General features: G+C 35.3%; 1 protein-coding gene across 1 annotated transcript; it reads right to left on the reverse strand.

Moving 5' to 3' along the window:
- Positions 1 to 1,350: 1,350 nt before the first annotated feature.
- On the reverse strand, positions 1,351 to 15,359 carry LOC140057189 (uncharacterized). Its single transcript, XM_072102748.1, has 6 exons — positions 15,223 to 15,359; positions 7,817 to 8,109; positions 6,193 to 6,822; positions 5,638 to 5,727; positions 4,796 to 5,228; positions 1,351 to 4,610 (listed from the first exon to the last, which is right to left on the reverse strand). The coding sequence occupies exons 1-6, from the start codon at positions 15,248 to 15,250 to the stop codon at positions 3,847 to 3,849; spliced, it is 2,238 nt and encodes a 745-aa protein (XP_071958849.1). The 5' UTR covers positions 15,251 to 15,359; the 3' UTR covers positions 1,351 to 3,846.
- Positions 15,360 to 16,579: the final 1,220 nt, after the last annotated feature.

Below are 16,579 nucleotides of genomic sequence, written 5' to 3' on the forward strand. Positions count from 1 at the left end.
AAACACAGTAGGCAAAGAACATTAATTCTAAACCGCCCGGTGATATACTGAAATTTAATTAACTAATTTGAAACGGTAAAGATGAGGAAATCTGGGAGAATGAGAAAAAGTCGCCCCAACCGAGACTCGAACTCGGACCGTCTGCTTGATATGCAGTTGCCCTAACCATTAGACCACTAATTCATGGTATTGTTCAAACTCGATTGGATAGCGACTTTTTAACATTCTCGGCGTGGTACGGCGGAACAGCACTAGTCCTCAGTTGTACGCACGCGCAACAGATATATAATATATACTGTATATGTATATAATATAGTTGTATACAACTAATAATAACAAAGGGGAGTTTTACATTGTCCTTTGTAACATAATTTGTATTGTATTTCCGCCTTTATAACAAATACATGTATTTATATATTACTATCTATAAAAAAATAAACCTGCAGTATTTACAAAAAGGCAAGTGTCCTTGTACAACATGTATGTTATAAGTTAGGCCTATATATTGCATTCGTATACGAGTTTTGCTACAAGGGAGAGGGGGGGTTGGGGTACATATAGAGAACCATGGCGTCAGTGGGGAATTTTCATTAATTGATACTTCGCATATGCACCCATCAGAGGCGAGCTTGTCGATTCGGAGGTTAATTTTATCTCATCCAAAATAAATTATGTATTATTAGGAGGTCATCATTAACCTTTTCACGTTCAACCTATTAGGTCATCAATTTCCGACTTACCCAGAGCTTGGTTCGAATTACAGTTGAGACTGAGTGCGATAGTGACTCCGGATTGCGATATTTCTTTTCTCAATCGTGGTTTCCATTAGCGACGTAACGTAACGCAAACGACACAACGTAAGAAAATGCCCTTCCAATAATTGTGTTTGCCCCCGCCTAGGTGAAATCAAACCTGCGATGTTTGCAGCACTGGTACGTCGTCGGTTTCCACCTGTGATTACGCAATACATCACTTTGCGTCAATACGTCGTTGCGTTGCGTCCTAGTGGGGACCACGCTTTACATAAGTTATGGATCCCTCGTGAAACGTCACAAAATAAACCCTCCGGGTTCACCGAGAGAGTGCGGAGTGAACTTTCCAAAAACTTCCAGTCAAGTTTTCCGCTCATTTCGAATTGCATCGTTTAAGGAGTAACATCTAAAGTGGGGAGCGGTGGAACTCAATTTCCTCAGTAACTTTTATTCAAGATATTATTGTCCCCCTCAAAACAATTTGTTTTCAGTATTTTTTTTCCCAATCAAACTGTCCATATAAAACATATATTATAAAACTACCAATATCAATTATAAAAAAAAACACAAATGTACACAATATTATTTATTCAATCGATTATTATAGACTGGCTTATAATTTAATTACCGCATTAATTGTGTTAGCTTTGGCGATAATAAAACATTTCTCCTCAACTATATAATAGTCACGACACATAATTTAAAAATCAAAATAATACACTGGTCTGGTAATAATTAAATTAAAATAAATTAATATATTATATGCGACGTAAATGGTTCCTCTGCTTCTTCTTCGTTATATATTTTTTAGGATATTTAATGGATCATATTATTATTAGGCGTTATACATTATGTTATAATATAACGGTAACATATCATGACTATTTGAAGATATTAAAAGTGAGAAAACCCACAAAAGGCAAAAAAAAATAAAAAAATACTGCTGGTCTCCTACACAGCAAACAATAGTACAATTTATTACCACAACACAGTTACCTACGTGTGAACCAGGAAATTAAGAAATTATCTAAATTTATGTACCGTAAAATCCAGAATAAATAAATGAATAAACAAATGAATTTACTTCTACCATACTTTACCAAGCAACTATTGCGTCACCAGGTCCATTACAATTATTATTTCTATATTAAAGAAAAAGGAAAAACCAACATTGAGAAAATAGTTTATACTTCCAAACGTTATACATATTTCATCATGTTTTTTTAGAAATACTCAGAACAAAACACAACCAACGTTGAATTAATACCAACATAAACAGATATAAAAAAGCATATAACACGACAGCTGCTAAAAGAAATTAGAGATTATTTTGGTGCAGGCGAGAATGTGAACATCGCTTCCGACAGCGACAGCGTGCAAAAATAGCACCCCTCCTGGGACACTCCTACCCCTATTCAGGGGAAATCCTTTTGGGTCCCAACTGTGTCCTCTTAATTAGGAGTTTTGCTGTATTTATTTTTATAATAATAATAATTGTATTGCATTATTACGTTTACGGACGATGACTCTTTAGTTTTTAGTCGCGTGCAACGCGACTCTACAGCTTTGCTCTACACTATGTCGGTTGGTCGGCAAACACTAACTTGAGCACGCGACTGCAGCCATGTATATGGCCTTTTTTTCTTTTTACTCGTGAAACGAATTGATTACGAATAGGAGGACAGTCTCGAACTATGTTCCGCTTTTTTCGTTAAACAAAAAAATATAGAATAATGAATACGCATGCGCTGACGCTTTCGATTCGCGCTAATTCTACTTTTTTTTCGAAAGTTCTGTATAGTAGCAGGGTGGAATTTGGAACAAACAAACAATGTTTATGTTTTAGCAAAGAACTTATAACACAAGAATCTCCTGTTCTTCAATTTGCATTCAAAGCACATCGGAAGTACAGGGTTAAAAGGTCAAACTGGGCGACGCCATTTCACAGCATGGAGCAGCTCCCCCTCCAAACTAGGAAGTCAATTACTCTATCCCCCTAGCGACCCCCAAGAGTATTAGCAGATCCCCTCTATGATTTTGACTTTCTAATTTGATGCGGGCGCCCTACTCCATGGCTCACAATGGCGCCACCCATTAGCTCTATTCTATCCCACAATGCCTTTCGAAATTGTTACGCGCTTCGGACGAACAGGAGATTCTTGTGTTATAAGTTCTTTGGTTTTAGTTCGAACTTGGACTACAAAATACAAATTCAGCTTGTTTAGACGAAGGATACTTCATCTTCTCTTCATTAGGGATTAAATAAATGCAAAATAGCCCGCTACTATCTCTTAACTATAATCTTAATACTGTATACACAAATATACACACATAATTTATATTATTATATATACTTTACACTGTATGTTAAAGGGTAGCTCCAGTTTTTAGTCGCGTGCAACGCGACTCTACAGCTCCCTGTGTCGGTCGGTTGGTCGGTAAACACTAACTTGAGCACGCGACTGCAGCCATGTATATGGCCTTGTTAAAAAGGGGTTATTCCACGACGCTTTTGAAAGTGGATTTTTATCAATGTTATTGCAAAGGTTCTATTTCTATTCTCTAATAACTAATAGAAATTTTAAACCCAGAGCTCTATAGACCCTTCAAAAATAATTTACCTATAAGATCCATAATTCTATTGAATAATTATCTTTTTTGTGTATCTTTTAACCATTTATTACTGTTATGTGTATCTTTTTAACATATCACCTACATGTACATATTGAGAGATTTGCATGTAGTTTTCGATATAATTGATGACTAACATAATAAGTACAGTTTGCTGCTCTGAGTATTTAAACATTGGCACATGAGAATCACGGGATTGATACTTGGTGAATGCTTTCAATAATAATTATCCACCTATCTACAAATTAGGCCTTCTATTTAATACATTATTAATAACTTGATAATGAATAGAAAGTAATTGGATGGTTCAATAATTGGATGGCATATTAGTATGGTTAATTAGTCGATTTCATAAGAATTTAAACAACGTATGTACTCCAGTACATAAATATTAAAATCGGAAACTCTATACCCACACTCTTTTATTTACAATGACACTCGTGCAATAGTTTGTTTTCTGTAATCACTTCTTAATAGCGGGCTTAATAGTCATATATGTAGGTTCTTTGTTTTCTACATTTATGTTCTCTTTCCTTATTACATTTTGATACGGAGGTTCAAACTTATGTTGACCTTCAAACTGATGTTGATCTTTAAACTGATTTTGACCTTCAGCCTGATGTTGACCATCAGCCTGATGTTGATCTTCAACCTGGTGTTGACCTTCAACCTGATGTTGACCTTCAACCTGATGTTGACATTCAACCTGATGTTGACCTTCAACCTGATGTTGACCTTCAACTTGATGTTGATCTTCAATCTGATGTTGATCTTCAATCTGATGTTGATCTTCAATCTGATGTTGACCTTCAACCTGATGTTGACCTTTAACCTGATGTTGACCTTCAACCTGATGTTCAAACTGATGTTGACCTTCAAACTGATGTTGACCTTCAAACTGATGTTGACCTTCAAACTGATGTTGACCTTCAGACTGATGTTGATGTTCAGCCTGATGTTGCTGTTCAGCATTATGTTGACCTTCTGCATTATGTTGACCTTCAACCTGATGTTGTTCTTCAACCTGATGTTGATGTTCAATCTGATGTTGATCTTGTTCCTCTTCGTCTTCACTTGCCGTACCACCAATCTCAAAAGGAAGAGCATCTAAGCGACAGCTGTTATCCCACATATTTACAACTCCTCTTGGTTGATAGGGACCGCCGTTTGTCATCAGTGACTGACAATCGGGGGGTAGTGGAAGTGAAAGTCGTGTATTGTCAAATTCTGAAAAAATAAACATTTACAACAATTATAATTATAATACAATACACGGTATACCACGAATATAGTGTAACCTCTAGTATTAAAATGGAACCTTCACTCTTCCCTATGGGCACCAAAGTGTAACTCGATAGAGGTGTCGTCTGAACAGGGGTTATCTTACTATTCAATAAAATAGTTTTTCTTACCATATTTTGCTGTGATTTCGTTAACTTTGTCTGCTGCATTGGCCATTCCACACGTTCGAAAATGAGGTACTAGCTTTCTAAAATCATTGTCATTCATATTGAGATATCTAGTAACAGCAAGCTCAATGTCAGTATTGTTCTTTTCTTCCTGATCAAAGTCTTGGTAGAGAAACTCTAAAAATTCTTGTGTCGGTGGGCTCGATTGGATAGCATCGCAGATTGTGTTCATCTTGTCTTTGTTTACATTAGTTTGGGGTTTTTTTAAATGCTTTTCTCTCGTTGTGTTGCTTAGATGTATTGTTGTTGTGTATGTTCTTTCCGTAACAGTACAATCTATAAGGTGTATATCGGATGTTTCGGAAACTGGAATGCCCCATCTAACAGATGATACATTGTCATCGAAAACACCCACATGATATTTATATAACGGCACCTGTAAATATAACACACTTTACCTTTAAAAAATGGTACCGTATGCATTTTATTATTTATATTTAGAAAATTAAAGGCTCAGCAAATGTTTGTTACTTCATACTGCTTATTTTGATAGAAAAAACACACACACAATTTGTGAAGAAACAGAATTCCTGAATTTGCCTACCAGTATCCTTCTCAACTTTCAACATGTACATGCTAAATACCCTATGTCTGTTTCTGTTATCACTGCCAAATGATTGTCTTAAACATTCATAGTATAATCTATACTATTAATTTTATGATTATTTAACATTATTAATTAATTGTTTTTAAATAACTTAATAGTGTATAAAAACATTTGCTTAGTCTGGTCTGCTCGTGCTTACAGGTGCTCGGTACACTTTGAAGCTAGTTTGTAATATTACCTTACGATCATCGATAATGATATGAATGTTAGAATCTTTGTTGCAATAGCATTGCTTCCCAGAATCCAATGCGTTTCCTGGGTCTTCTTTCTATAAATATTAAATGGTATTGATATGATTTTTACAAATTTATTTTTACTTACTATAAAGCAAGAAGAACAATTAGCACAAACGAAAAGATGCATTGTCCTCAAAGCATGACATTAATTAAGATTAATAAAATTACACTTTGAATATTTTGCAGTCTTTATAAAGTTCCGTAGACAAGCCTGTCAGATGTGTTGTCAAAGTAAATATCTGACAATAAGCAAGTAAAATAGGTATACAATTATAATTATATCAAAATGGCTTGTATATCAGTGTGCTTAAAAACACTTTAAAAACAATAAACATTTTAAAATTCATAATAACTTTAGCTTAAGTGAATTCCTCATTGTATGTGTGCTTCGTTATGATTGAAGTTTGACAATACATATAATAATGGAATTGACAACTTTTACGCACATATTTTTAAATGATCATTAAAGTATTGGAATATAACAGTTATTTTCTTACATAGATTTTTCTGAATTCTACGAGAACCTCTTGTCGCCCGTGAACATATCCTCTACATGCGTTTATCTCCAAAAGCGTCATCCACTCGAGTTCTGTACAAGTATCGTTCGCTTGGACCATTTCTGTTTTGAACTTGCTGAAGTGCTTCACTATTATACACGACTTATTATTCTTTATGTATGCCGTACCATCAGACTTGCACATTTTGGTCCAGTCGCCATTTTCCTGCTTACAAGATATAATAGATCTTGGTTTTTGTAGTAACTTATTTGGTACATTACCGTACAGCTCGACACGAAGTGTCACGTACATATCGAATGTGAGACCTGGTGGACCACACATTACTTCTGGGCATAAGGGAATCTTTCCATCGGTTTTCATATATCCCAAGTTGTAGATGAAAACATACGCCTGCTTTGGCAACGCGCCTTCTGGAATTGTCAATGAAATGTTGCCCAGCGTTAGTGTCGCACCTTCATGCCCAACAATCGCGACTAGCATTCGTTTATCTTCAGATACTATGTATTTTTCCCATGGCTTCTCCTGTTTTAAAGTTCGTATTGCATCAGTGTACATACTTCTAATTTTTGGTTCTTTTATGGTGTTTTCTTCAATCTGTCCTGGTTCTTCCTGATAAAATATAATACAATTTCATTCGTTATTGTTGAACCAGGGAAGAGTGGAATTTCTTCTCCCTGGTTGTACACTATCAACATTTTTTAATCGATTAGGATAGACGTTTAGTTTTTAGTCGCGTGGAAGCGACTCTATTGTTCACTATGTCGGTCGGTCTGTCGGTCTGTCGGTCTGTCGGTCTGTCGGTCCGGTATCACTATGCGTTTTATCGCTTTCTGACCTTATCTTGATATCAGTTTAATCTAGCTAGGTCAATTTTTCACAGTATATTCCTTATGGCCAGGAATCGATGTGGTTATGTTTTCACGGTGCGCAATAAAAAAATTACGCGTTCTACGCACGATTTAACGAGATCACGTTTGTAATCATATCTTCACAACCATGAATCACAATTAAATAAAATTTGGTACTCATAAATTTCAGGGCATAAATCATCATATGGCAATACAATTACGTGCGTAGCGCATGTAACACATACGTACGCGCGCTTAAAATTTTCAAAATTTATTTTCGATGAAGTAAGAGTACGTTTAAGGCAATTTTAAGCGTTTACAAAATTGCCATGAGTGCCCATATTTTTGCGCGCGCACGCGTTAAATGTTGTTGTGCACTCTTTTTGCCCGATTTCTGTTTTCTTGACCTACTTTTCAACTCGAAATTACGTTATACGAGCACGTCAAAAGTGACAGGCTACGCACGTGTAAATTAAAAAAATATAAATGTTTTTAAACATTTCAACATTTTTAAACATGTTCAGTAATTTCGGTCAGTATAGTTCACTATGTCGGTCGGTCGGTCTGTCTGTCTGTCGGTCTGTCGGTCTGTCTGTCGATCCGGTATCACTATGCATTGTAGCACGCGACTTAATGGCTGTTGGCCTTGTTAGTTATATGGATAATTCTGAATAAAGTTATACATTTTTACATAGTTTTTATAGTTTAGTTTGATTTGATACGTTAAATGTTGGAATGTTTTTGATGTATATTACCTTGGTTTCAGGTGGCATGAAGTATGCGTAATCATTTTCCTCGCAATTTGACTGATCTTCTTTGTCTTTCTGATTGGTGCTACAATATTCTTTTTTCAATGCACTTTTGCGATTTTCTTCAGACGAATTCGTCATGTTATTGGTCATGTTTTCATTTTCTTGTTGATGATTGTCACCCTTCGATTTGCGATCGTATTCATGATTCATTGATGCATTTAAACAGTTAGAATTCCCGATATTAAATATGACATCTTTCCCGTCGTACTGCACTACTTCTTGCAAAGAATCTGAACCTTGTCAGAAATAGTGTAAGGAGCAAAACATAAATTGTTTTCGGAATATGCGTCACGAAAATATTATTATTATCATGAAATAATTTTTAATAATTTTTACCTATATTGACGTTAAAAATGTACAGTACTGAATGTATCCTTCTTTAGAGAAAGCTTGCCAACATTTTTTGTTCTGTGGGACTATTGCCCTGTCATGAATAATGTCATAGCAACATACAGCAAATGTAAAGACCAATTTACATAGACGGGCGGTAACGGTAAGCGTTCTTATGAACATTTAAACAGAACGAGGAACAGATTCGATTGCTCATCATAGGAACAGATTCGATTTTGTGAAAATACCGCGCGGTAATTGTAGATTCTGGCCAATCAACGACATGATTGATATGACGTCACCTATCAACAACTTGTTAGCGCGATTCGAGTCGAAGATGACTGTCACGCCAAAATCAGTCCGGGCCAAAATCGGTCCGGCGGACCAGTTTTGGCTGCCAAAATCAGTCCGGGGGACCATTTATGGCTGCCAAAACCTGTCCGGCCGGACCAATTTTGGCCGCCAAAACTGGTCCGGCCTGGATAAAATTGGTCCGGGCAGTAGGACTGTTTTTGGCCGCCAAATATGGTCCGGTCTTACAAATATATGGTGCGCAATATGAGTCATAATGTATATATCATTAAAAAAAAAGGCCATGATTAGTCATTATATTGAAAACTATGGGGTTTTATTTGTTATTTTAATATTATAAATTAAGCCTGTTTTTTTATTATCATTATTAGTAGTAACTCATCAATAATAAGTACTAATTGTTAGGCTTTTTGTATACAATATGTATCTCTGCCTGTTTTTAATCCATTTTGTTCTTTTTTAACATCTTCGTTTCCCCATGATGTTAAAAACAATTTAATTTATTAATTATTTATGGTTAATCAATCAATATATCAATTCAATACAATTATTAGAAAAAAAATTATCCAATATTGATTAGGCTGAGGAAAAGGAAAAAGGCCTCAATCATAAATCAAATCTAGCTGGCAATATCAGCGTCTCATACCCGTTCATGTGAGTGTGTGGCAGGCCGAAATATGAGTGAACACCTAAGTCATGTTTTTAGATAAAATACATTTGTTTATAGTATTTATCCGACAAGATAACTTACTAATATATATCATGGGATATTTTTATAGCCATAAACAATTTAAAACAGCATCATAGGCCTAGTAATTCAATTAAAATCGACAGAAGAAAAGCCCGGACCGATTTTGGCAGTGGCGGACTGCTTTTGGCCACAATTTTAGAGCCAAAACTGGTCCGGCCGGACCGATTTTGGCCCCGGACCATATTTATCGTGACATGACAATAAATACGAGTGCCGTAGGCCTAGCCTATATAGTTTCGGAACTTCTATGATTATTCAGAAATACAAACAACTGTACTACGACGTGTCATGACTGATTGTTTGTATTGATATATGATTATATATACAAATAAGGATAGTGTAAAGAAAAGATTTGGGACGTTATTAGGCAACCAGTCCCTCTAAAACCTATAGGCCTTCCCTCTGCAACATGCACTGCCTCGAGGCCTATAAGCACATAGGCCTACTTTCCACCTCACCGCTCGCGAATTCCACGCGCTGTGGCCTTAAAGCTTGGTTCCCACTAGAACGTAACGCAAGGACGTAAACGCAACGCAAGCGTTTTAACCAATGACAAGCGAAGTTATAGACAGTTAGCAATCACAAGCGAATAAGCCATCGCTTGTGATTGGTCAATTCACTTGCGTTGCGTTCCGTCCTTGTGTTGCGTCGCTAGTGGGAACCACGCTTTAGCTTGGTTCCCACTAGAACGTAACGCAAGGACGTAAACGCAACGCAAGCGTTTTAACCAATGACAAGCGAAGTTATAGACAGTTAGCAATCACAAGCGAATAAGCCATCGCTTGTGATTGGTCAATTCACTTGCGTTGCGTTACGTCCTTGCGTTGCGTCGCCAGTGGGAACCACGCTTGTAAGATGATCAACAAAAGCGTGTTTTAGATTATGATTTTACCTTTTAGTGGAGTATACGGTAACGGGTCAAATCCTACAACATGTTAGCTCGCTTGGCTATGAGCGGTCTGCGTATACTTATGTTTCTGTAAAGCTTGTTCCGACTAGAGACGCAACGCAGGGACGTAGTGGCAACTCAAGCGAGTTATGTTTACCAATGACAAGCGACAGTTCGGATAACTCATCGATTGTTTTGGTCAAATAATTTACGTTGCATTTACATCTTTGCGTTGCGTCTCTAGTTGGGAACAAGCATAAGAGTGTGCAAAATTACGTTTTGACTCGATAGCTGCGTGTAGTCTAGTGTACCGAGAGGAAATTAAAAGTCAACAAAGTTCTGTATGTGTAATAACTATAGAAAATATATACCCGTCCCAGATACACGACATGACAGTTCATCAGTTTGAATTATAAAGCAGTTTACAGGAAAAAACTTTAAATATTAGGCCTAAGTTGCAATAAGAACGTCAGTTATAAAACAGAAATGAGACTCACCTAACAAGTTATATCAATATCTTTCACCTTAATAATAACCGTTACTTCCTGGACATTCGATTCCCTATCTGTCAAAGCGAGCGCAGACTTTTAAGGCGATTAACTCGTGTCTCTGTATTGTAACCCCACTCAATTGTTGTGACGTGATGAGTCATGGCATAATAAAAAAAATGGGGATTTTATTTTATCCACCTTGAATCAGGTTAAGTTCCCCCTCTAGTCCTACATTAAATAAATAATGTAATCGCGGCGGTATAGGCTACAGTATTAATGTCAGCTTTGTTTTTAGTCGCGTGGACGCGACTCTATAGTTCACTATGTCGGTCGGTCGGTCGGTCTGTCGGTCTGTCGGTCCGGTATCACTATGCGTTTTATCGCTTTTCTGTACTTTTTGAACTGTTTTGATGTACAGACAATTAGTCGCGTGGATGGACGCGACTCTATAGTTCACTATGTCGGTCGGTCTGTCGGTCTGTCGGTCTGTCTATCGGTCCGGTATCACTATGCGTTTTATCGCTTTTCTGTACTTTTTGAACTGTTTTGATGTACAGACAATTAGTCGCGTGGGTGGACGCGACTCTATAGTTCACTATGTCGGTCGGTCTGTCGGTCTGTCGGTCTGTCTGTCGGTCTGTCTGTCGGTCCGGTATCACTATGCGTTTTATCGCTTTTCTGTACTTTTTGAACTGTTTTGATGTACAGACAATTAGTCGCGTGGGTGGACGCGACTCTATAGTTCACTATGTCGGTCGGTCTGTCGGTCTGTTGGCCTGTCTGTCGGTCCGGTATCACTATGCGTTTTATCGCTTTTCTGTACTTTTTGAACTGTTTTGATGTACAGACAATTAGTCGCGTGGATGGACGCGACTCTATAGTTCACTATGTCGGTCGGTCTGTCGGTCTGTCGGTCTGTCTGTCGGTCCGGTATCACTATGCGTTTTATCGCTTTTCTGTACTTTTTGAACTGTTTTGATGTACAGACAATTAGTCGCGTGGGTGTACGCGACTCTATAGTTCACTATGTCGGTCGGTCTGTCGGTCCGGTATCACTATGCGTTTTATCGCTTTTCTGTACTTTTTGAACTGTTTTGATGTAAAGAAAAGTTTTAAAGTACATTACTTTTTGAAAGTTCATTTTTTTCTGAGAGCACGCGACTTATGGCTGTTGGCCTTGTTAATTTACTTAAAAGTAACCAGGGAGAACTAGGTACCATGTTGGTGATCTGATCTTTCCTTCCCCCCACCCCCCCCCCCCCCCCCCCCCATGAAAAAGCAAAACTTCTGGGATTTCTTATACCTACTTTAATTTATTTAATTTTTAATTTCCGAGAATTACCGTTATTATGTAACCGATGATTCTGTGGATACGGTAGAGCCTACAGTAGATTGGCCATTTTAAACGGAATCTAATTTAAGGGCGAATTTCATTAACCTCAATCTTTTATTTATTAGTCCTTAGTTTCGCTCACGTATCTTAGTATTGTTGCACTTGCTTATTGGGCCTACGATCAGAAGATCTAAACCTCACATTATTACATAATACTCCTACATTTCTACAATGAAGCCTAGAGATAGCGGCAATTTGACGCACATCTACACATACCACATTGATATTACTGTACTTCATTGCAGGCCTTAATTTATTATTATAGTTCAGTTTGGATTCCTATAGTAGGCCTACTTGATAGTAAGTAACTGGATAAAAGAAAAACCCAGGTAAACTGTGTGGTATTTCCCTCTCTATTCCGTCTATTACACTATATATGAGTAGCCTTGGGAATAACAATGTTTCAAGTCTGATACTTGCTAAAAAGCTAAGTGAAAATGATAATACTTGACAGCTGTAATATTTATTTGTATTGTTAAAAGGTCCGTGAACTTTTTGACGGATAATAGTTCCTTATTAGAGCTGTACCTCGGTACGGAATGTACCTGTATATTATATTACATGTCTTTTAAATCCGGGAAGTATGGCAGTAAAGCTATACGTTCACACTGAAACCGTATTCCGGTCCGGCGGCCGTATAAGTAATATAATAAATAAGATACCATGTTCCGTTCCGTAACGATACTGTTAGCATTCCTTTATTTATTTGACGTTTTACAACATGATACTCAAGAGTGGTTCTCGATTTTCACGTGGAAACATATTGATTTCACTCCAAAAAAAATAAATTCGAGTACTACATTTTTTCGAATTCGATACCACCTACACACTTTCTGCATGACGCGGACAAATAACAAACATGTCAAGCAAATAAATAATAAACACCGACAAACAACTAAAATAATAAACAGTGAAAATCAAATAAGTAGGCCTGAAGCAAATATCATGCTAAATAACTAGTAACGAAAAACGAATACATAAACAAACGGAAAAATAAACCAACGATAAACTTCATTAAATCAACACTGAAAAACAAATAAATTAACAAACAAATACAAACAAATAAATACATAAACGACAAACAAATAACTAATGTACCTAGTAACACAACATGCCTGTTCTTATTTTTAAATGGATCATGAAAAATTAATATTCAGAATGAATATAAATTAAGGTACCTGTAAATCCAGGAGAAATACCTATTGTATCTGATACTTCTATTTATATACTTTTAGCTAACCATACTTCAGATCACCATTTCTATATTTAAAAGTAAGGTAGGGCTATAAACCGAACAGAGGAAATAAATATGTTTACTTCCTGTTAATGTTCTATAGTTTTTTAAAAAGAAAAAATAATAATTATAAAGCAATATTTTCCAAATCTATCCATGGTACTGTAAATACACCCTCAGCTAATAAGTTTCGTCAGATCAGAGAAGAGTTAATTAATTCTTCCCTGGTCAGATCTATTTATATAGTAATATTTATATTTATGATTATAATGTTATATTATGGTTAATTAATATCAAGATTTCTAGAAACCAAAAATCAACGTTAATGAAATATTATATATTGTGTTTGAAAAAACGCAATGTACTCTATCCGATAATTAACGGCCCCTCCGCCCCACCACACCCAACTTCAAACTGTAGGTAACGATATCAATTAAAAATTTGTTTTTATATCTTGTTATAAGGCCTACCGTATGTCTTATTGCATCTTTCCATTATATACTAGTATTAGCATGGTATGTAGAACCATTGTTTTATTGGGAATTTAATTGTTTTTGATAATTATTATGCCATATTAGTTGAAACATCAGCATAATTTGTTTGAATTGTATGATAGAAAACTCGATTTATCATCATAAAGAAATGTTGAGATTATATGTTAAAATTAAATTTAGTATTTAAAGAGAAGAAAATCCCCATAATGGCATGGTGAACACCTATTGATGGAAATAAAAAATCAAATAAGTTATAAAGGTGTTGTACGGTATCAACATCTTTCACTGTAGTCTACTGTTTTAGCTGTAGCCTAATCTAAATAAACATTTTTTGTGTACAAATACTGAAGTTACTTGGAGGCATTTACAAATATTCTCAACGATTGAGTGGTTCAAATTACATTATTCAAAAATAAAATGATAAATTATCATCTGATTATGAAGATCATTTTACCATATCTTGTGACTTCTTTTTTATTATTAAACTTTGTTTATTAAGGGTGACTCCTCAAAACAGCCGAGGCTGACATGCATGAGGCCCCAACACTTTAAATAACGGGAACGATACAAATAGGAAAAACAAGAAATAGAATTATAAAAAAAAGGAAAAAATAGCCAATGCAAAAATATATAATTATATGAACATTTCGAAACCCTCAGGCTTAACGGATTTAGGGGTGAGAGCCATAACAGATTTAGGGGTGAGAGATATTTTTAATCGAAATATTAAATGATATTGAGTTTCAGATTCCGATGAGTAGTGTATTGAACAGAGACGGTGCTTTATATAGAAAACTGTCCTTGAAGGTAAAGATGAGCAAAAGGAACAATGAAGTAACCTTTTGTAGAACTTCGGGTGCCAGAAAATTTCAAAAACTTCTAAAAAAAGTTGGTGGATATACGGTGGATTTTTTTTAACAGTGAGAAAATAAATAATAATACTATATTTTAATTCGTATCAATTTTTTTAAGAACCAGAATATATTTTTACAAGCATTAGGCTAGGCCTATAATAAACAAATAATAAAACTAATAATATAATTGCACCATTAGTTAAAATAATTAAATATTTGCTGAAAACAAAATAGAAGTATAAAAACAGCACATTTCAGTTACCGTTCTCTTGTGTTGAAAGATGAATTATAATTAAAAATAAATGAACTGTATTTTATGCAAAAATCTGAAATAATTATTAACAAAAACTAAACTAATAGATTATTGTTATCTAAAGGAACCTACTAATTCAGAATACTAATATTTGTTTTATTTAGAAAAAAGAAACATTATTTAGTTTTGTAAATTAGTATAATAATTTTGCCATATTTATTATTATAATTTTGTTTTACCTCTGGGTATCTCTTGGTCAACTCTGACGCAGGCTAATTATTGTACTTAAAGCTCAGTAAATTTGAGGACAATTGAAAACAATTCGCCATTCGCAAATAATAATATTACCTGGCCAAACACCTTGTGTTCTCTTCATAATTATTCTTCGTCGGCGTTAACATTTTACACCAGAATGTAGGCTACAGGTTATACAGTGCATGTCATTGCATTATAATAACAACACCATCAGCAGACCATTCTAACCCATGTACTGACAGTCTAATGTGAATTTACTATTACACAATCACTTTATAGTCTACATGTACTCCTGATCCTATTTTTTATTCATCGGTATTCCCCATATTTCCTTCTCCTTTTTTGTTGAAGTTTTTTTTATAAAAAAGTATTATACTCACAGAGTAGTCTCCAGGTATCACTGTGTTGCATCTCCCATTTATTATATAATTTATGTTTGTCTATTTATAAGTCTTTGTCGTTTGTACACGTTTAGTTGGATTAACTATTTTAACATGACAATGTCACCTTTATCTATTTATTTCATCTATCTATGTAATCCTGCAAATCTATGACTTTCTCATAACCATACAGTTAGTTCCTGCTGTTAAATTTTACAATACAAATTGTCACCGAAAAGTTCGCAGAAGTAGATTTTGTAATATTCGGTATTTTTTAATACCATGAATGACCGAGAAATAAAGTACTGCCATCGGGTAATAACCAAAAGCATAGCAATACAAACTAAAAATACGCTGCTATTGTCACTTCCATGGCAAAATATATTATTGGAAATACCAACTTTATTTTCTGAACTAAAATAAAACTTTTTTAAAACCAAGGTATAAGAAATCTATACTAAAAAAATTTATGAATCGTGACTTTATGAGGGAGTAAAAATATGCATTAATATACAAATTGGTGATAACCCCAACCCCGCTATCTGTTGGAATAATCTCGATAAATTATAAAGATAAGATTTTCTTTTTTGAAAGAGCTATTTAAAAAACGGAGAGTACTCACTCGAACGTTTCGATCTCTATCAGAGATCTTTATCAAATGACTGCTTGTTTACGAGAAGCCCGAAAATCTTATCTTTTATAAACATAGAAGTTAAATCTTCGATGATTTAGATAAATTAATTATGTTAGTAGCCTAGGCCTATTCTAAAAGTACAATGATGGGCGAATACCTCCACTCTCCCTACCCCCACTTGGTACCTTGAATCCAAGGACAGTTCTGTTACTTCCCCCAATCCCCATAACCCAAAGTACTTTACTGGGGATAACCTTTTTCTGCTTTTTACACACATGTAATCTGATACGTATTTGCAATAATGTATCTTTTATTTGTTTGAAATATAAGTATTGTTTTGGTATAGGCCAGAATGGTAAGCAATGGATGTTTTGACCATGATTATTACGCAATAATGTTGAACACGTATTTGCAATAATTTACCTTTAGGAGGAAA

This window comes from Antedon mediterranea, chromosome 1 (assembly GCF_964355755.1).
Source record: "Antedon mediterranea chromosome 1, ecAntMedi1.1, whole genome shotgun sequence".
NCBI lineage: Eukaryota > Metazoa > Echinodermata > Crinoidea > Comatulida > Antedonidae > Antedon > Antedon mediterranea.

Coding starts and splice junctions, on each gene's coding strand:
- LOC140057189 (XM_072102748.1), bottom strand. CDS start 15,250: ATGAAGAGAACACAAGGTGTTTGGCCAG. Junction 8,110..15,222: donor AACACAAGGTGTTTGGCCAG/GTAATATTATTA, acceptor ATTTCTGACAAG/GTTCAGATTCTTTGCAAGAA. Junction 5,728..6,192: donor TAGAATTCAGAAAAATCTAT/GTAAGAAAATAA, acceptor TAATATTTATAG/AAAGAAGACCCAGGAAACGC.